Source organism: Scatophagus argus, chromosome 11 (genome assembly GCF_020382885.2).
Source record: "Scatophagus argus isolate fScaArg1 chromosome 11, fScaArg1.pri, whole genome shotgun sequence".
In the NCBI taxonomy this organism is placed as follows: Eukaryota; Metazoa; Chordata; class Actinopteri; family Scatophagidae; genus Scatophagus; species Scatophagus argus.
The window spans coordinates 5,033,011-5,053,125 of record NC_058503.1 but is presented as its reverse complement, the minus strand read 5'-3'; the positions used below and the strand labels follow the sequence as shown (position 1 = coordinate 5,053,125).

General features: G+C 39.7%; 1 protein-coding gene across 33 annotated transcripts in view; it reads left to right on the top strand.

Annotated features, from left to right (window-relative positions):
- Positions 1-20,115, top strand: part of neb (nebulin) — a 62,805-nt gene that overhangs the window by 17,390 nt on the left and 25,300 nt on the right. For 23 of the 33 annotated variants that reach the window (XM_046405016.1, XM_046405017.1, XM_046405019.1 and 20 more), the window contains 62 exons: positions 113-319; positions 426-530; positions 660-767; positions 879-1,190; positions 1,349-1,555; positions 1,642-1,746; positions 1,886-1,993; positions 2,099-2,410; positions 2,496-2,699; positions 2,866-2,970; positions 3,073-3,180; positions 4,025-4,336; positions 4,445-4,648; positions 4,812-4,916; positions 5,112-5,219; positions 5,312-5,623; positions 5,732-5,935; positions 6,101-6,205; positions 6,308-6,415; positions 7,227-7,538; positions 7,641-7,844; positions 8,006-8,110; positions 8,230-8,337; positions 8,440-8,751; positions 8,850-9,053; positions 9,156-9,260; positions 9,355-9,462; positions 9,562-9,873; positions 9,976-10,179; positions 10,419-10,523; positions 10,792-10,899; positions 11,017-11,328; positions 11,542-11,745; positions 11,879-11,983; positions 12,192-12,299; positions 12,393-12,704; positions 12,912-13,016; positions 13,163-13,261; positions 13,375-13,476; positions 13,569-13,676; positions 13,791-14,102; positions 14,200-14,304; positions 14,419-14,523; positions 14,628-14,732; positions 14,838-14,945; positions 15,042-15,152; positions 15,589-15,786; positions 16,002-16,106; positions 16,207-16,311; positions 16,401-16,505; positions 16,624-16,731; positions 16,837-16,950; positions 17,089-17,286; positions 17,492-17,596; positions 17,785-17,889; positions 17,997-18,104; positions 18,398-18,505; positions 18,618-18,725; positions 18,824-18,928; positions 19,048-19,152; positions 19,253-19,351; positions 19,472-19,576. In XM_046405016.1, coding sequence (XP_046260972.1) covers positions 113-319; positions 426-530; positions 660-767; positions 879-1,190; positions 1,349-1,555; positions 1,642-1,746; positions 1,886-1,993; positions 2,099-2,410; positions 2,496-2,699; positions 2,866-2,970; positions 3,073-3,180; positions 4,025-4,336; positions 4,445-4,648; positions 4,812-4,916; positions 5,112-5,219; positions 5,312-5,623; positions 5,732-5,935; positions 6,101-6,205; positions 6,308-6,415; positions 7,227-7,538; positions 7,641-7,844; positions 8,006-8,110; positions 8,230-8,337; positions 8,440-8,751; positions 8,850-9,053; positions 9,156-9,260; positions 9,355-9,462; positions 9,562-9,873; positions 9,976-10,179; positions 10,419-10,523; positions 10,792-10,899; positions 11,017-11,328; positions 11,542-11,745; positions 11,879-11,983; positions 12,192-12,299; positions 12,393-12,704; positions 12,912-13,016; positions 13,163-13,261; positions 13,375-13,476; positions 13,569-13,676; positions 13,791-14,102; positions 14,200-14,304; positions 14,419-14,523; positions 14,628-14,732; positions 14,838-14,945; positions 15,042-15,152; positions 15,589-15,786; positions 16,002-16,106; positions 16,207-16,311; positions 16,401-16,505; positions 16,624-16,731; positions 16,837-16,950; positions 17,089-17,286; positions 17,492-17,596; positions 17,785-17,889; positions 17,997-18,104; positions 18,398-18,505; positions 18,618-18,725; positions 18,824-18,928; positions 19,048-19,152; positions 19,253-19,351; positions 19,472-19,576 — 9,708 coding nt within the window. The remainder of the gene's footprint in view (positions 1-112; positions 320-425; positions 531-659; positions 768-878; positions 1,191-1,348; positions 1,556-1,641; positions 1,747-1,885; positions 1,994-2,098; positions 2,411-2,495; positions 2,700-2,865; positions 2,971-3,072; positions 3,181-4,024; positions 4,337-4,444; positions 4,649-4,811; positions 4,917-5,111; positions 5,220-5,311; positions 5,624-5,731; positions 5,936-6,100; positions 6,206-6,307; positions 6,416-7,226; positions 7,539-7,640; positions 7,845-8,005; positions 8,111-8,229; positions 8,338-8,439; positions 8,752-8,849; positions 9,054-9,155; positions 9,261-9,354; positions 9,463-9,561; positions 9,874-9,975; positions 10,180-10,418; positions 10,524-10,791; positions 10,900-11,016; positions 11,329-11,541; positions 11,746-11,878; positions 11,984-12,191; positions 12,300-12,392; positions 12,705-12,911; positions 13,017-13,162; positions 13,262-13,374; positions 13,477-13,568; positions 13,677-13,790; positions 14,103-14,199; positions 14,305-14,418; positions 14,524-14,627; positions 14,733-14,837; positions 14,946-15,041; positions 15,153-15,588; positions 15,787-16,001; positions 16,107-16,206; positions 16,312-16,400; positions 16,506-16,623; positions 16,732-16,836; positions 16,951-17,088; positions 17,287-17,491; positions 17,597-17,784; positions 17,890-17,996; positions 18,105-18,397; positions 18,506-18,617; positions 18,726-18,823; positions 18,929-19,047; positions 19,153-19,252; positions 19,352-19,471; positions 19,577-20,115) is intronic. The other 10 variants (XM_046405042.1, XM_046405049.1, XM_046405043.1 and 7 more) reach the window with 9 other exon arrangements.

The window sequence follows — 20,115 nt, the reverse complement described above, 5'->3', positions numbered from 1 at the left end:
TATATCTGTTGCTGTGACATGCCCACAATAACGATATCCATTTATAAAGTGTGATACCATTAGTTTTTGTAACATGATGCCTTGTTTTATTGAGCCTTACATTTATTTTTAGTGTGACTACAAGTCTGAATGGAACAACTATGTTAGAGGTGTTGGATGGGTCCCTATTGGCTCACTTGCCGTTGAGACAGCTAAAATCGGCAATGAGATTCAGAGTGAGAAGAAGTACCGAACTCATCCATCCAACTTCAAGTTCAGCAAGCTGATGGACTCCATGGACTTGACTCTGGCTACTGCAAACAACCAGATCATGAATAAGGTGCAGCATGTTTAACTATAATCTAAAATTCAAGGCTGTAAAAATTCTGTTCATAATCTTCATAACCACCATAATTCATTTGTTTTTCTGACGTCTTTATTTACAGAAAGCATACACTTCTGCTTGGGACAAGGACAAACTGACAGTCCACATCATGCCAGATGCTCCTGAGATTCTCCTGGCAAAGGCTAATGCCCTTAATATGAGCAATGTAAGGGGAATATGCTAAGCTGATAAATCAGCAATTTGTAATGGTTGATACAGTACATAGTTAACAGAAGTCAATTCGAGAATGTGAACACTTTTATTTCGATCTTATCTTACTTTGTTTCTTTTACAGAAACTGTACAAAGCTGGTGTTGTGGAAATGGCCAAGAAGGGCTACAACCTCAAAGCAGATGCTATCCCAATTCAGGCTGCCAAGTCCGGTACCACTATTGCCAGTAATGTAAGTTGTTACAAAAACAATGAAACCAATAATCAGAGCACATCTGCTAAAATTCATATTATAAACAAGGACAGTCTTTGTGATTGACAAACTATGTGTTTTCTGTTGCAGTACAAATACAAGTTGGCTTATGAGAAAGCCAGAGGTCATCATGTCGGCTTCCGCAGCCTCCAGGATGATCCTCTGCTGGTTCACTACATGGAAGTGGCCAGAATGCAGAGTGACAAGAACTACAAGAAGGACTACCACAAGGCCAAACTGAAGTATCACTCCCCAGTGGACATGTTGAGTGTTGTCCATGCCAAGCAGGCATCTGCTGCTCAGACAATGGCTGGGTACAAGCAGATAATCTCCCGCTACACTGTCTTGCCTGATGCCATGAACCTGGAACTTGCTCGTAACATGCAGTTCATCGCCAGTGATGTATGTACAGAGTCTGACTTAATCATCTTAAAATTATTATTTTTAAAGATTTCAAAGCTACAATCCAAAGTTATACATCAATATGACCACCAGCTTGGATAATAGCTAGCTGTGCTGCATTGTGAAGTAATACTGTTCCTGTTTCTGTTGTCCCTCAGAATCAGTACAAAAGTGATTATCAGAGCTTCGTCAGAGGAATAGGATGGGTTCCCATTGGATCGTTGGATGTTGAGAAAGCTAAAACAGCTGGTGAAATCTTCAGTGAAAGCCGATACCGTCAACATCCTAGCAACTTCAAATTCACCAAGGATATGCAGTCCATGGATCTAGCACTGGCCACTGCCAACAATCAGATTATGGATAAGGTACTTTCTGTGAATATTCACACCAATATCTCTTCTCCAAAATATTTGCCAAAGATATCAAACCAACAGCTACGTTTTGTTTTTAGAAATCCTACACCAAAGACTGGGAGAAAGACAAGACTTCAGTCCACATCATGCCTGATGCAATGGACGTTGTTCTTGCCAGAGGAAACAGGAGGAACTACAGTGAGGTACGGTGTGATGAAATCATCTTGATATGTGCTGAAAAGAAAATGTATTTGGTGCGTTGAAGCATAAAGCATGTCTGCCTTCATTCATTTGAAAGTAGGCATGTTTTCTATAAAATTTATATTCTCTCTCTCGTTTCAGAAACTGTACAAATTGGACAATGAGCTGTCCAAGAAGAAGGGCCATAATCTTCGTGCAGATGCCATTGCAATCCAAAGTGCTAAAGCCTGTACTACTATTGCTAGTGATGTAAGTACTGTACTGTACTACTGTACTACTACTTCGTACGTAATTTCATATGCTATCCCCCTCACCAAAGTTTGGTTATGAAAACTCACATGCTTGCTTTTTTAGTACAAGTACAAGACAGGATACCGTAAGCAGGTTGGCCACCACATCGGTGCCCTCAGCATCCAGGATGACCCTCTGCTCATGTTGGCTCTGAACTCAGCCAAGATTGCCAGTGATGCCCTGTACAAGAAGGACTTCAACAAGTCCAAGACCAAGTTCCACCTTCCCGTGGACATGATGGCCTTTGAGCTGGCCAAGAAGAACCAGATTCAGGTCAACCACGCCAACTACATCACCCGTTTGCACAACTGGACTTGTCTGCCAGACTCCAATGATGTTGTCCAGGCCAGACATGCATATGACCTGCAGAGTGATGTGAGTATGAATCCTTGAATATATATAATATATATAAGTTCTGGAACATATTTCAGCACAACAAACTCTTTTTTATTTTGTCCAGGCTGTTTACAAGGAGGATTTCAAGATGTTGCAAGGTGTTGGATGGGTGCCTATAGGCTCATTGGATGTTGAGAAGGTGAAGAAAGCCGGTGAGATCCTGAGTGAAGCAAAGTACCGTCAGCACCCAAGCAACTACAGATTCAAAAGCACCACTGAAGACATGCCCATGGTGCTGGCTAAGACCAACGCCCAGGTTATGAACAAGGTATGACATCATATTTAAAGAAATATTTTGTACAATTTCAGACAACCCTATTGAATACACATGCAAATGATAAGACAGTTGTTTTATCATAAAAAAACATACATACAGAGTTTATAATCTAAATAAATTCCCATGTTGTTCTTGGTGTGTGTGTGTGTGACTGCAGAAAGCATATATTGAAACCTGGGAGAATGAGAAGACGAAGATCCACGTCATGCCTGATGCAATGGATGTTCTTCTAGCCAAAGCAAATAATGTCAACTACAGCTTGGTAAGTGGAAGATTAAATAGTTACAGCAACTATTATTTAAGAATTACTGTCAAAAATAAATGAATATACTTAACTTCTCTGGGCGATTGTGTTTGTTTACAGAAAAAGTATAAACAGGCAAATGAAGATGCCAAGAAGAAGGGATACGATTTGCGTAATGATGCCATTTCCATCATCGCAGCTAAGGCTTCCAGGGACATTGCCAGTGATGTAAGTGTTTCATTTTTAGTCATTTAATTTAGAAGAGAAAAGTGAAAAATGACAGTTAATTGTAATATCTTTGTATACTAAATATGATATGTATTTTAATAGGCAGCTAGTCATGGTTTGCCAAAATTGTATAATGAGTAAATTCTTTTTATTTACCTTTTATTTATTAATTCATGAAATGTAGTGTGTTATTCTGAGCTAAATTGCTGCACTGTTATTGATATTATCTCTGTATCGCTATTTTTCACCTTATATCTTATAGTTCACAATACATTGTACTGCAGTACATTACTAGATTATCCTATAATAATATGTATGTGTATATAACATTTACATATAACTCAAAGCATAATTACATACTCATATTGTATTATATTCTGGCTTATATTGTTAAAGCTGGCCGTATCATATTACTATTAAATCTTCCATATCTCATTGACTTTTCTGCTTCTAATCACCCCGCTATTTGACTTTGGTTGAGATGGTATTACAGTATTTGTACAAAATTAGTTGTGCTTGCTGTATGTGTACTGCCATTGCCTGTAATTTTGTTTGGAATCTAATAACTCTTTTGTAGTTTCTATTCTATGTTAATTTATATATATATATCTATACATATAGATATATATATATATATATATATATATATATGTACTTGTAATTATTCAGTTTCTCTATTTGTCTGTACTTCTTCTGTCCTTATGCTGCTGTTAGACTTGTGTTTCTCCTCTGGAGATCAATGATGGATTATATTATCGCATCTTATCTTATCCGATTTTACTCCTTTTACACATTGTGTATGAAACCAACAACAAACAGTGACATTATTTCATTTTTCTTCCAGTACAAGTACAAGACAGGATACCGTAAGCAGGTTGGCCACCACATCGGTGCCCTCAGCATCCAGGATGACCCTCTGCTCATGTTGGCTCTGAACTCAGCCAAGATTGCCAGTGATGCCCTGTACAAGAAGGACTTCAACAAGTCCAAGACAAAGTTCCACCTGCCCGTTGACATGATGGCCTTTGAGCTGGCCAAGAAGAACCAGATTCAGGTCAACCACGCCAACTACATCACCCGTTTGCACAACTGGACTTGCCTGCCAGACTCCAATGATGTTGTCCAGGCCAGACATGCATATGACCTGCAGAGTGATGTGAGTATGAATCCTTGAATATATACTTTGAAAAGTTTTCATGTTTATGTTTTTTTTAAAGTTCTGGAACATATTTCAGCACAACAAACTCTTTTTTATTTTGTTCAGGCTGTTTACAAGGAGGATTTCAAGATGTTGCAAGGTGTTGGATGGGTGCCTATAGGCTCATTGGATGTTGAGAAGGTGAAGAAAGCCGGTGAGATCCTGAGTGAAGCAAAGTACCGTCAGCACCCAAGCAACTACAGATTCAAAAGCACCACTGAAGACATGCCCATGGTGCTGGCTAAGACCAACGCCCAGGTTATGAACAAGGTATGACATCATCAGTCCTCGAAATGCTCTTAGGTGCAAACAACAAAAAGACTCAGTTGAACTACCTGTATTTACATGTTAAGGAAAATTTCTTCTCACAATTCTCCTCTTAGAATATATTACATGAGCAAGCTCTCATATTTTTTGTGTTCTATGCTTACAGAATGCCTATGTTGAAGCATGGCAGAATGAGAAGATGAAGATCCATATCATGCCTGATGCTATGGATGTTCTTCTGGCCAAAGCAAACAGTGCCAACTATAGCTTGGTAAGTGGAAGAATTAAACATATAAGGTGTAAAGCAACTCAATATGGATTACTTTAAATCAGGGCTTGAATATATTCTTTATTACGTAGGATATGTTTGTGCTATTAATGCATATATATCTAATTATTACTGAGTCCCGTTTATGAGGGAAAATACATTTACTTATATTTTTGGTGCACTTGTTTTCATTTACAGAAAAAGTACAAACAGGCAAATGAAGATGCCAAGAAGAAGGGATATGATCTGCGAAATGATGCCATTTCCATTATTGCAGCCAAGGCTTCAAGGGATATTGCTAGTGATGTAAGATGATGAATTTTACCAATAATAAACTGTTACCATATGATTACCGTCTATGTAACCGTGGAACTTTGTTGTTTTATTTTTCCTTCCAGTACAAGTACAAGACAGGATACCGTAAGCAGGTTGGCCACCACATTGGTGCCCTCAGCATCCAGGATGACCCTCTGCTCATGTTGGCTCTGAACTCAGCCAAGATTGCCAGTGATGCCCTGTACAAGAAGGACTTCAACAAGTCCAAGACCAAGTTCAACCTTCCCGTTGACATGATGGCCTTTGAGCTGGCCAAGAAGAACCAGATTCAGGTCAATCACGCCAACTACATCACCCGCTTGCACCAGTGGACTTGTTTGCCAGACTCCAATGATGTTGTCCAGGCCAGACATGCATATGACCTGCAGAGTGATGTGAGTATGAATCCTTGAATATATACTTTGAAAAGTTTTCATGTCTATGCTTTTTTAAAAGTTCTGGAACATATTTCAGCACAACAAACTCTTTTTTGTTTTGTTCAGGCTGTTTATAAGGAGGATTTCAAGATGTTGCAAGGTGTTGGATGGGTGCCTATAGGCTCATTGGATGTTGAGAAGGTGAAGAAAGCCGGTGAGATCCTGAGTGAAGCAAAGTACCGTCAGCACCCAAGCAACTACAGATTCAAAAGCACCACTGAAGACATGCCCATGGTGCTGGCTAAGACCAACGCCCAGGTTATGAACAAGGTATGACATCATATTTAAAGAAATATTTTGTACAATTTCAGACAACCCTATTGAATACACATGCAAATGATAAGACAGTTATTTTATCATAAAAAACATACAAACAGAGTTTATAATCTAAATAAATTCCCATGTTGTTCTTGGTGTGTGTGTGTGTGACTGCAGAAAGCATATATTGAAACCTGGGAGAATGAGAAGACGAAGATCCACGTCATGCCTGATGCAATGGATGTTCTTCTAGCCAAAGCAAATAATGTCAACTACAGCTTGGTAAGTGGAAAATTAAATAGTTACAGCAACTATTATTTAAGAATTACTGTCAAAAATAAATGAATATACTTAACTTCTCTGGGCGATTGTGTTTGTTTACAGAAAAAGTATAAACAGGCAAATGAAGATGCCAAGAAGAAGGGATACGATTTGCGTAATGATGCCATTTCCATCATCGCAGCTAAGGCTTCCAGGGACATTGCCAGTGATGTAAGTGTTTCATTTTTAGTCATTTAATTTAGAAGAGAAAAGTGAAAAATGACAGTTAATTGTAATATCTTTGTATACTAAATATGATATGTATTTTAATAGGCAGCCAGTCATGGTTTGCCAAAATTGTATAATGAGTAAATTCTTTTTATTTACCTTTTATTTATAAACTCATGAAATGTAGTGTGTTATTCTGAGCTAAATTGCTGCACTGTTATTGATATTATCTCTGTATCGCTATTTTTCACCTTATATCTTATAGTTCACAATACATTGTACTGCAGTACATTACTAGATTATCCTATAATAATATGTATGTGTATATAACATTTACATATAACTCAAAGCATAATTACATACTCATATTGTATTATATTCTGGCTTATATTGTTAAAGCTGGCCGTATCATATTACTATTAAATCTTCCATATCTCATTTCTGCTTCTAATCACACTGCTATTTGACTTTGCTTGAGATGGTATTACAGTATTTGTACAAAATTAGTTGTGCTTGCTGTATGTGTACTGCCATTGCCTGTAATTTTGTTTGGAATCTAATAACTCTTTTGTAGTTTCTATTCTGTTAATTTTTATATATATATATATATATATATATATACTTGTAATTGTTCAGTTTCTCTATTTGTCTGTACTTCTTCTGTCCTTTTGCTGCTGTTAGACTTGTGTTTCTCCTCTGGAGATCAATGATGGATTATATTATCTCATCTTATCTTATCCGATTTTACTCCTTTTACACATTGTGTATGAAACCAACAACAAACAATGATATTATTTCATTTTTTTTCTTCCAGTACAAGTACAAGACAGGATACCGTAAGCAGGTTGGCCACCACATCGGTGCCCGCAGCATCCAGGATGACCCTCTGCTCATGCTGGCTCTGAACTCAGCCAAGATTGCCAGTGATGCCCTGTACAAGAAGGACTTCAACAAGTCCAAGACCAAGTTCAACCTGCCTGTGGACATGATGGCCTTTGAGCTGGCCAAGAAGAACCAGATTCAGGTCAACCATGCCAACTACATCACCCGTTTGCACAACTGGACTTGTCTGCCAGACTCCAATGATGTGGTCCAGGCCAGACATGCATATGACCTGCAGAGTGATGTGAGTGTAGCCTCCCTGCTAATTTGTTTTTCTTTATCTTTTATTTTGTGTTTATGCTATCACATGGGTCAGAAAATTAATGTTTTTGTTACTGCATTATAGGCTGTCTACAAAGCTGACCTGAAGTGGCTTCAGGGTCTGGGCTGGGTCCCCATTGGCTCACTTGAGGTGGAGAAAGTCAAGAAGGCTGCAGAAATCCTGAGTGATAGGAAGTACCGCCAGCACCCCAGCACAGTTCCCTTCACCAGCCCCACAGATGCCATGAATATTGCACTGGCAAAGAATAACGCTTTGACCATGAACAAGGTAGAATTCATAATTTTTTGGAAAAACACAAATTTATTTTAATGTGAAATGGTATGTCGTACCTAATTATTATCTCAGTTTACAATGGAGATATCGCTCTGGAGGTCTCTTAATTCAGTACCATTGGTTAACTCAGGGGATTTTCTTGTGGTTTTCCCCAGCGTCTCTACACCGAGGCATGGGAGAAGGATAAAACGACCCTGCACATCAAACCTGACACTCCTGAGATCCTCCTCTCTCAGCAGAATGCTATCAACATGAGCAGGGTTAGTATAAATCCTGTAATTCTTCTCTTGAGGCTTTGCAGAATTAAGTGGCACAGTTAGACCTACATTTGTTAAAACATTTAACATATGTTATTCAAATCGTGTCTTACCTTTTTTAGAAACTGTACAGACAAGGCTTTGAGGCCACCATAAAGAAAGGCTATTTCCTCCCTGTGGATGCAATCTCTGTCAAGTCTGCTAAGGCCTCCAGGGACATCATCAGTGATGTGAGTCACTCATAGCTTACCATATCAGTCTATATGTTTTGTATTAATTATAATGCGAGAGATATTGTTGTGACATAAAATGGTTTCTGCTGATATCATTAGTACAAGTACAAGACAGGATACCGTAAGCAGGTCGGCCACCACATCGGTGCCCGCAGCGTCCACGATGACCCTCTGCTCATGCTGGCTCTGAACTCAGCCAAGATTGCCAGTGATGCCCTGTACAAGAAGGACTTCAACAAGTCCAAGACCAAGTTCAACCTTCCCGTGGACATGCTGAGTCTGGAGCTGGCCAAGAAATGCCAGATTCAGGTCAACCATGCCAACTACATCACTCGCCTGCACCAGTGGACTTGTCTTCCAGATTCCAATGATGTTGTCCAGGCCAGGAAAGCCTATGATCTTCAGAGCGATGTGAGACTTTTTGTGACGTAAAACATATCTTGACATGTCATGCCAAGTTAATAGTGCTTGCATGTTCTAATGCTACATGTATACGCTTTTCCCAACAGGCTGTGTATAAAGCTGACATGGATGAGATTGTAGGTGTGGGATGGGTTCCCATTGGTTCACTCGATGTGATGAAGGCGAAGAATGCTTCAAAAATTCTCAGTGACCGTCTCTACAGGCAGAAAACAGATCAACTGAAATACACAACTGACATGACTTCCATGCCTATGGTCTTAGCCAAGGCAAATGCTGATATCATCAACAAGGTAAAGAATATCGTGTTCCTCTTTTACAATTTATGCACATTTGGCCATCTTCCCCTGGTGATAACAATTTGTGCTTTTCTCTTTCCCTGTCTCTCACCACAGAGGAACTACATTGCTGCTTGGGAGGCTGACAAGATTAAGACTCATATAACCCCTGACCTACCTGAACTTTTGCTCTCTAAAGCTAATGCTTACAACATCAGCAGGGTATGTTTGGTCTGTTTTGACTTAAAGTAGCATTTTACATACGTGTCAGTATATATCAGTGCTACATGCGTTATTATTTTCATTTATCTTTCAGAAAATATACAGGGAAGGTGTTGAGAAGATCTTCAGAAAAGGTTATGACATGAAAGCTGATGCTGTCTCTGTTGTTGCTGCCAAACATGGAAGGGAGATAATCAGTGACGTATGTAACGTATAAATGAGTGCTGCTTTCTTTGATATTGTCTGCACTCACTTGTATAGTATTCTGTTTATTATCACTTCACTTTTTCTCTCGACACAGTACAAATACAAGGCCGGATACCGTAAGCAGGTTGGCCACCACATTGGAGCCCTCAGCGTCCACGATGACCCTCTGATTGTGCTGGCTCTGAACTCAGCCAAGATTGCCAGTGATGCCCTGTACAAGAAGGACTTCAACAAGTCCAAGACCAAGTTCCACCTGCCTGTGGACATGCTAAATCTTGAGCTGGCTAAAAAATGCCAGATCCAAGTCAATGATTTCAACTACAGAACTCATTTGCACAACTGGACTTGCCTGCCTGACTCCAATGATGTCGTCCAGGCCAGAAAGGCTTATGATCTGCAGAGTGATGTGAGTACTGAGAATTTAATATGTTTCATGAGCACTGCAAGGATAGTTTAGTTTTCAGAAAACTCACTGTGACTCCCCTTGTCTTCCCTCTGTGACTTGTAGGCTGTGTACAAGGCTGACATGGAATGGATCAAGGGAACAGGTTGGGTGCCAATTGGTTCACTTGATGTGGAGAAAGCCAAGAAAGCAGCAGAGATCCTGAGTGACAGGAAGTATCGTCAACATCCCAGTGGCTTCAAATTCACTGCTAAGACAAGTGACATGGCATATGCCCTTGCTCAGGCCAATGCCCAGATCATGGACAAGGTAAAGATAGCACGTCTTCTTTCATATTATTTCACTATATATTTTTTTGCAATTCTCTTTTTCTTTTTTTGGGGGGGTGGATATTGTGCAAGCATTAAAACAAATCTTAAGCAAAATGTTTCAGCAGTTCCATTGATACCAAAGGGTATAGCTTGTTTTAATCAAATCTTTTTGCTTTATAGTAATGGTCTGCGACAGAAGTCACATCTCACTAAATTGTCTCAATCTGCTGCTTACAGAAAGCATATGTTTCTGCCTGGGAGAATGATAAGACCAACATTCACGTCATGCCTGACACCCCAGAGATCCTCTTGGCCAAGCAGAATAAACTCAACACCAGTCTGGTAATGCAGTGTTTCTTCATGTGTTCAACAGTTATTACATGCAAGACTAATCTATCAGTAATTGTTAACTTGCTTGTTAACTCGTTACTGTCTTGATCAGTTAATTGTGCTAAGGTTTACAGAATGAATGAGAATGCCATGGATTTGTTGAATTTTTAATCACATCTAGTGAAAAAAAAATTGTCTACTCCATAGACATTGTATGTTACACATTGTATGTTGACTATATATGTCAGACTTCCTAACAGCATCATCCTTGTTTCCCCAGAAATATTACCGTGAAGGCTTTGTGAACACTATAAACAAGGGCTACTTCCTTCCCAAAGATGCTATTTCTGTTTTATCAGCCAAGGCCTCACGAGACATCGTCAGTGATGTAAGTCTGTTTTCAAGGTTTTCGTATTTCCTTCACTTTGTAATTCTGTAGCATTTTTTATTTCACTGTGGTTTGTATTATAAATTTGATCAAAATATTTTCTTCCCACATTTTCAGTACAAATACAAGGCTGGTTTCCGGAAGCAGTGTGGCCATCACATTGGTGCCCTCAGTGTTAAAGATGACCCACTGCTCATGCTGGCCGCTCATGCTGCCAGGATCTCTAGTGACAACATCTATAAGAAGGACTTCAACAAGACCAAGACCAAATTCAACTTGCCAGTAGACATGCTGACAATTGAACTTGCCAAGAAATGCCAGCAGCAAGTGAATGATTTTAACTATAGAACTCACCTACACCAGTGGACATGCCTGCCTGACTCCAATGATGTGGTCCAGGCAAGAAAGGTCTACGACTTACAGAGTGATGTAAGTACATGTGAAGTTTAGCAGCTTTGCAGAGACTTAATGAAGTAGTTGAGTTGTTTCGAGTCTGTTATAAGCTCTTATCCTACTCTTAATGGAGGTTGTATCCAATAAATGTATATTTTGAAACATCAAGCAGTCAGACAAAACCAACAAGAACAAAAACGTAACAGCATTTGTTGGGGTTAAAACTTAAACTTAAAATTTGTTTCTTAGGCTGTATACAAAGCTGACCTGGAGTGGCTGAGAGGGTGCGGCTGGTCACCTCAGGACTCAGTGGACGTCCTGAAAGCTAAAAATGCCCAGACTGTTCTCAATGACAGGCTCTACCGCCAACATCCAAGCACTGTGAAGTTCACCAGCGTTGTCGACCTCCCAACTATTGTCTTGTCCAAGCAAAATGCTGACAACATCAGTGATGTGAGTAATGGCAGTATTGGCACATTTAATACTTTCTCCAGTCAATTTAAGATGAGGATAAAAATATTTTGTGAAAATATCTGGATAAATGAGGTTGTCGAAATAAATTCATAAACTTTTTTCTTTCTGACAGAGGAAATATAAGGAAGTTTGGGAAAAAGAGAAGCTCAGCATTCACCTGCCACCTGACACACCCACCTTCCAGCTGTCCAAAGCCAATGCCGTCAACATCAGTAATGTATGTTTGCAACGGTGCAAGCACTGCACCAGTTCTCCCCGTGATAAAAAGCTTAAAACTTTTTTTTTTAAACTAATAAATATCTGAAACACATAAAAATATCTAATTTGTTGAAATGTGTTGTTCAGTCAGTACATGATTACTGTGATTTTGATGTGCTGACATGTTGTCTTACAGTTTTTTTGAACATATGTCTTGTTCTGTGCAGAAACTTTACACAAAGGCATGGGATGACCAGAAGGCCAAAGGCTACCATATCAAGCAGGATGCTATCTCTGTGCTGAAGGCTAAAGCTTCCAGAGATATCATTAGCGATGTACGAAAAAATATGGATGAGGTTCAAATATAATAGACTTGTAAACAAGATTCTTTCTGACTTTACATTAACATTTTGTTTCTTGTTGTTTAGTACAAGTACCATGAAGGATACCGCAAGCAGGTTGGCCACCACATCGGTGCCCGCAGCATCCACGATGACCCTCTGGTCATGCTGGCTCTGAACTCAGCCAAGATTGCCAGTGATGTCCTGTACAAGAAGGACTTCAACAAGTCCAAGACCAAGTTCAACCTTCCCGTGGACATGCTGACGCTTGAGCTGGCCAAGAAATGCCAGATTCAAGTCAACGATTTTAACTATAGAACTTACTTGCATCAGTGGACTTGTTTGCCAGACTCCAATGATGTTGTCCAGGCTAGAAAGGCCTACGATCTGCAGAGCGATGTAGGTTTATGGTAGTGCTGGTGGATAATCTTCATTCACATACTGTATTGTAACAGTGATCAAATATTTCTTGCATCTTCTTTTGATGATGTGTATACTTTTTACTCTTATTTTAGTCCAAGAAACTCTCACATTGTGGTTATTATCGGTATACATTTTTGATGTGATGGAAACACAGAAACAAATCTGCCTGTTCCTTTTCCTCAGGCTGTTTACAAAGCTGATTTGGAGTGGTTACGTGGATGTGGATGGATGCCACATGAGAGTGTGGATGTTATGAAGGTGAAGCATGCACAGAAGGTCCTGGCTGATGTAAGTCTGATGACACTCTGACTTTGTAGTTACTTTTAAAATCACAAACATTTATAAAGATTTTATTTAAGCAATAAACATAGGTTTATTAGTAGGTTTGTTGAATTATTGTTCTTATTCAACACATCTTTCTTGTTATTTTACAGAGAGGATATCGTGTCAAGTTGGATGAACAGAAATTCATAGTTCCAACTGACAGAGTTGACATGGTCTGTGCAAAGAATGCTGCTGAAGTCCTCAATGAGGTGAGGGTGGATCCCTGCTATCCAGATGCCGTTTGGATATGTTTTTCGTCCTTGATATTTTAGTTTTTGTGGATTTATTGTCACTTAATTTTGATTTCTTACTCTACTTTCAGGCCAAATATCGTGAAGCCTGGCACCAAGACAAAACCAAGTACACACTTGTTGACACTCCAACGCTTGCCACAGCCAGAGAGGTGGCTAAGAACGTTCACCCGGTAAGATGTTGTGTCATGGCATGGAGATTTGCTATGTTTCACTTATTAAATATGTAATCATAAACCTATAATAATATTTTCATCTCTTGCAGAAACTGTACACAGACGCTTGGGATAAGGTCAAAGCCACTGGCTACTTCATGCCTGGAGATGCTGTACCCATCAAGCAGTGCATCCATACTACTAAAGTGCAGAGTCAAGTGAGTAGTGGGACAAAGTTTTAACCTTCTCTTGTAATAAGAACGTTTAAGTTGTTCTTAATTCAACTAAAGGCATGTCAAATATCGAGATTATGATTTCTCTTTGTCCTGTAGCATAAGTACCATGAAGGATACCGTAAGCAGGTCGGCCACCACATCGGTGCCCGCAGCGTCCAGGATGACCCTCTGCTCATGCTGGCTCTGAACTCAGCCAAGATTGCCAGTGATGCCCTGTACAAGAAGGACTTCAACAAGTCCAAGACCAAGTTCAACCTGCCTGTGGACATGCTGCAGTTTGAACTGGCCAAGAAATGCCAGATACAAGTCAATGATGACAACTACAGGACCCGCCTGCACCAGTGGACTTGTTTGCCAGACCAAAATGATGTCATCCAGGCCCGCAAAGCCTATGATCTTCAAAGTGATGTGAGTGCTACTCACACCTCCATAGGACATGTTCATGCAATAAATTTACAGAAACTTCTATTTAACTTCCTAACATGTTTCTTGTTTCTGTTTTCAGAATGTGTATAAGGCTGATTTGGAATGGATTCGTGGCTGCGGTTGGGTGGCAGCTGACTCTGTTGATCACGTCAAGGTCAAGAAGGCCCAGGAGATCCTCAATGATGTATGTATACTGTATTGCATTCAGTCTTATGATTTGGCTGTTCTTTCTATACATTTTACCCATTTTCTAGCCAGTCCATTATGTCTCACCTTGATGTTGTAATTTTGATTGCAGAGGCTCTACAAGAAAAATGCCAAAGAAGAGTTTGGAAAATTCTCCCTAATTGTGGACCGCCCTGAGATTGTTTTGGCCAAGATAAATGCTGCCAACCTCAGTGATGTATGTAAAAATCTAACATTTAAACCGGTAAAATTTCAGAAGCCATATTAATAGACACTTGTCAAATCTAAAATCTAAAACTATTTTTTTTCTTCCCACTGTAGCTGAAGTACAAAGAGACATTCAATGCAGAAAAGGGTCACTACATTGGTTCAGATGACACTCCACAACTGGCACATAGCAGGGAGGTGTCTAAGAACACCAGTGAGGTAATGTAGAATATTAAGTTAATTCATTCATATCTTCTTTAACTCATGATATTTGTTAGCTGCATGTCACACATTCTAAACTTTGTGCCCACTTCATGATTTCAGAAACTCTACAAAATGGATTGGGATGAGACTAAGGCGACAAGCTACCATTTGGACCATGAATACATCCCGCTTGTCGCTAATAAGAGGAGCAGGAACATTGCTAGCGATGTGAGTGTCTTACACTTTTGTTTTATCGTGGTCATTGCTGATGAGGTAACAGTATTTAAAACAAAATTGAGACTTTATTATTCCACAACCTACTAGGTCCAATACAAAGACGCCCACGAGAAGGCCAAGGGTCACTACATGGCTGGGACCCTGGTGGACTTCCCTGAGGTGATGCGCTGTGGAGAGCAGGAGAAGAACAAGGGTCTGGTAAGATATCAGTAATGATCAGTTTGCTTATTTATTCCACCCATATCAAAGCATCATAATACTTTTACAAGCGACAATAAAAGTGAACATTATATAAATAAATTAAAAATGCACCACAAAATATACGTGTTACAATTCAGATAAATTATAATTATTTATTATAATAATAAATATTCTTTTTGGATTTAAGAGAGTGAAAATTGACAGTCTGAAGATCACCTCTCTTTTCTGGTAAACGGTCAGCAACATACTTGATTAATTGTGCTTTACGTGATATGTTGCTCAAAAACACAAAACCTGTGGCTTGCAAGTCTACCTCATGCAGCATTTCTAAGCAGGCTTTTATGACTAGGGATTCAGATTTCCATTTGTTCCATTTTAAGTTCATTTGTTTCACATTGTTAATGACTTTCTGTGGGATGCTTGTCTTTCACAGAGGCTTTACCATAAGGACTACCATCACAGCAAGACCAAGACCCACATCCCATCTGACATCATTGCTAACCAGGTAGCTAAGCGGTGCCAGGACATGCTGAGCGATGTCATCTACCGTACCTACCTGCACCAGTGGACTTGCCATCCTGAGCAGGAAGATGCCATTCGTGCCCGCAAGACCAACGAGATTCTCAGTGATGTAGGTCCTTCTTCAGAGCACATCTGGTGCTTATGTGCTGATGATATGGCTAATCTGTATTTGATAAAGACTTTGAGAGCTATAACAACTACTATCCTGTGGTCAAAATCTTGAAACTGTGATAATTTATTATGTCTGCTCAATTATATACCGTCTTGATATAGAGTATAAACCATTATTGAACCATATAATTTTGTGCTTTTGCTGTCTGATAGGTGTTCTATAAGGATGACCTGAACTGGATGAAGGGTATTGGTTGCTATGTTTGGGACACACCAGAGATCGTTCGTGCCAAGAAGTCCTACGAACTACAGAGTGATGTGAGTAACAACATGGAGCCATATTTAGCAAATAGAAAATAATTGACTTCTTCAGTTCATGGAACCGTGTAATTTATCCTTGTAATATCTTCTCTCGCAGCTTAAATACAGAGACGAAGCCAAGAAAGAATTCAACAATTACTCGATTGTGACAGATACCCCGGTTTATGTGACTGCTGTCTTGGGTCACACATGGGCCAGTGAGGTGAGTGAGTTGAACTAAAAACATATATACGTGTATTTTAGTTCAAAATGCCTAACTGAGTGCATTAATTAAACAATTGTCATTGACAGCTCAACTACAGGGAGGCTTATCATAAGGAGAAGCACCTGTACACCACTGTCCTGGATACCTACGACTACGCCAGATGCCACAACTTCAAGCACTTCTTCAGCAACGTAAGCAAAGAGAAACGCAGCTCTCTGTCTCTCTGTGACAAGATTTAAAATATCACCTTTCTGTGGCATATTCACAAGCAAAAACATGTTGATAATGTTTTGGCTTTTCTGTCAACAGAAAAACTACACTGCTGCCTGGGACAAAATCAAAGCCAAGAGCTACCAGATTCCACATGACTCACATGCCCTGCAACACGCCAAAAGCCAGAAGATCATCCTCAGCAGCGTGAGTTCAAATTTGAGTTCCATTAATTTCATTACATATTAGTCCCATTCTTTGCTTTCTTTACATTGACTTTCAAGGACAATATGAATCCTCTTGCCCCTTTAGGTGAAGTACAAGGAGGATTATGAGAAGTTCAAATCCCTCTACAGTCTGCCAAAGTCTCTTGAGGATGATCCTGCCACTGCTCGCTGTGTCAAAGCTGGAAAACTGGTCCTGGATGTAAGTTAAACTAGAGCAATTTGATCCACATATCTGCATTTCCTTTGCATGAATGCACTGTCAGATTAACTCTGTTTTAGCAAATAAGCATAAAGTCAGATCTGAAAGTGAAAAAAAATCTTTTGTCCATGTTTATAGCGTCTGTACAAGGAGAATTATGAGAAGACCAAAGCCAAGAATCATATCCCACCGGACATGCTGGAGATCCTGTCTGCCCGCAACACCCAGTCCACCATCAGTGGGATCAACTACCGCAAGTATCTGCATCAGTGGATTTGCCTCCCTGACATGCAGATGTACGTCCAAGCGCGCAAAGTCAACGAGCAGCTCAGTGACGTAAGTAACTTCCCTCAGCTTGATATTCTATGTTTGGAACTACATAGCCTTAGTTGTGCCCATACCTCTGTACTTAAAATATACTGTATTTAAATTTGCTTTTAATTCTACCAATTGCTTCTAACCAATTATTTCTACTGATTTAAAAAAAACAGCAACTTCCAAGGTGACCTAACTCGTGTGTTTTGTTGTCTGCTCTCCCCAGATCTTCTACAAGGATGATCTGAACTGGCTGAAGGGTATCGGATGCTATGCCTGGGACACACCGGAAATCCTCAGAGTGAAACATGCTGGTGATCTTCAGAGTGAGGTTAGCCCATCCAATTATATTTACCTTCATTCTTTGGGCTATTTCACATTGTCTTCAGTTATTCTTTATAGCTCTTTTCTCATCAAACAGCTCACATTATCTTCCCTTCCATTAACTCCTCCACAGACTTGTCATACTATCTGGTGTTTAATCAGAACTGATGGTCATATTCTTCTGTTTTATTCCAGAACAAGTACAGAGCCAAAGGTGTTGAGGCTTTCAAGCAGTATTCAGTGGTTATGGAGACTCCAGTATACGAGACGGCCAAGCAAAATGCTCAGAACCTGAGTGACGTAAGTCATTTTATAAATGTTTAAAACAGTGTTGGCTCTTATTTACTTCAGCATGTAACAAAAAATCATGACCATACATCTTTTTTTTGTCTTGTTCTCTTTTCCAGCTGCACTATCGCTATGATTACAACGCCAATGTCAAGGGCACGAACACTGCTCCTGCTGTTACCATTGACACAGAGAGGGCACGACTGGTGAACTACATCCAGAGTGATGTAAGATAAAATCACTTAATATTCAGTGTACATGTTTAGAAATTACCATCTTATATTTGCAACATCTATACTGTAAGAATAGATTTTATTTAAAATCATGAATGGAAGAAGCATCCTACACAATGCATGCTGCATTGTTTTTACATGTATCATTCATTCTGAATAATACATGATTCTTTCCTTTTAAGAATTTAACCTCAGGGGTTTTGACCTAATATTGTTCAGGCAGTATTTATGTTTCTGTTAAAGCTGAAATGCACCCTGTCTCACCGTGTTGTCTTGGCCTCTCTCAGAACTGGTACAAGGAGGCCAACAAGAACTTCATGCCCACTGGTTACTCCCTACCCCACGACACCCCACTCATCAAGCAGGCCAAGATGAACAGCGTTGTCACCAGCAATGTAAGTACCATCACTGTCTTCAATCAACCAATTATCCCGTTCTTTTGACAGCGATTAAACTTTTTTTTGCTGATGTATTTTTGATGTTACTCTTCTACTTGTATTTGGCCAGGTGAAGTACAAGGAGGCATATGAGATGATGAAAGCCAAAGCCTACACTCTTCATCCAGAGGGTGTCAACTTCATCACCTCAAGGAAGGCAAACAAGATCATCAACGATGTAAGATAACACATTACTGCTATTGTTTGACATGACTACTCTGTGATACTTTTACTGGATAAAGCAGTCTTACATGTCACCCCCTTGCCCTTCCCCAGCGTCTGTATCGGGAGGATTACCACAAACAAAAGGACAAGATCCACACAACCTACGACACCCCTGATATCAGACAAGTCAAGATGAACCAGGAACACCTCAGCGACGTAAGGACCAATTTTCACGCAATGTCGGTCATTCATGTTCCCATTTTTATTGATGTAGCTTGATGGAGTTAAACAGTACATTCTATTCATGTCACCTTTTTCTTTCCTTCTCATCCAAGTTGTGCTACAAAGAGAAATACTACAACAGCAGAGGCCAGCTGATCTCTTTGCCCATTACACCCCAACTGATGCACTGCTACCATGTCAATGAAATCACAAGCGAGGTACAGTGAAAAGAGGCATATGTTTGACACAGGTTTTCGCTAAATTAAATTTACAGTTTTATTAAAAATGATGTTTGCTGATATCATTTTGTGCTTTTAGCTAAAATACAAAGAGGATCTGATGTGGCTGAGAGGCCTTGGCTGCTTCTTGTACGACACCCCAGAAATGGTTCACGTCCGCAACATCACCAAACAAAGGGTATGTGTTGCCATTTGGATGAAATATCCCTTTATATCAGTGTAATTCATTTTCATTTCATAATCAGCTTAATGAGGTGGCATCATGATCATTTGTGTGGCATGTTTTTCACTTTTATAGGTGAACTATCCAGTGGAGGCTAAGAAGAACCTTGCCAACTTTTCTGTGGTCCTGGACACACCCGAATATAAGCGCGTGACTGAGCTTAAGACCCACATGAGCAATGTGAGTTATTTTATAAAACACACTTTATCACATCATGTGAACAGTCTCATATATTCAGACCTCAAACAAATGTCTTGGTCGTTGGTTAAGAGATTAGATGGCATGCTGTGTCTCCCTGAGGAACACAAGCAATAAATGTAGACACATGACCAAATACACAAGAGGCTAATTAATTTTAATTTTATTTTATTTACTTTGTTAATCCAAAGCTGGGAAATTACTTCTCTGCATTTAACCCATCACTGATTGAAACACACACACATGCAACATGCAGTGAAACACACAGTAGCAGTGGGCTGCAACTATCAAGCGCCCGGGGAGCAAATTTGTGTAATGGAGAGGGGGAGCATTTTTCCCATTAATCACTCCACCACACCCAATACGCAGAAACGATAGGTAAGTAAGCAGACAAAACATGAAATAAAGCAAAACATGATACATGGCAAGTGTAAACCTTCAACATAAAACAGGAAATAATCAAACTAGAACCATGACGTAAGATTTGCTGTTTGTGTCTGATCAGAAAATAAACACTGCAA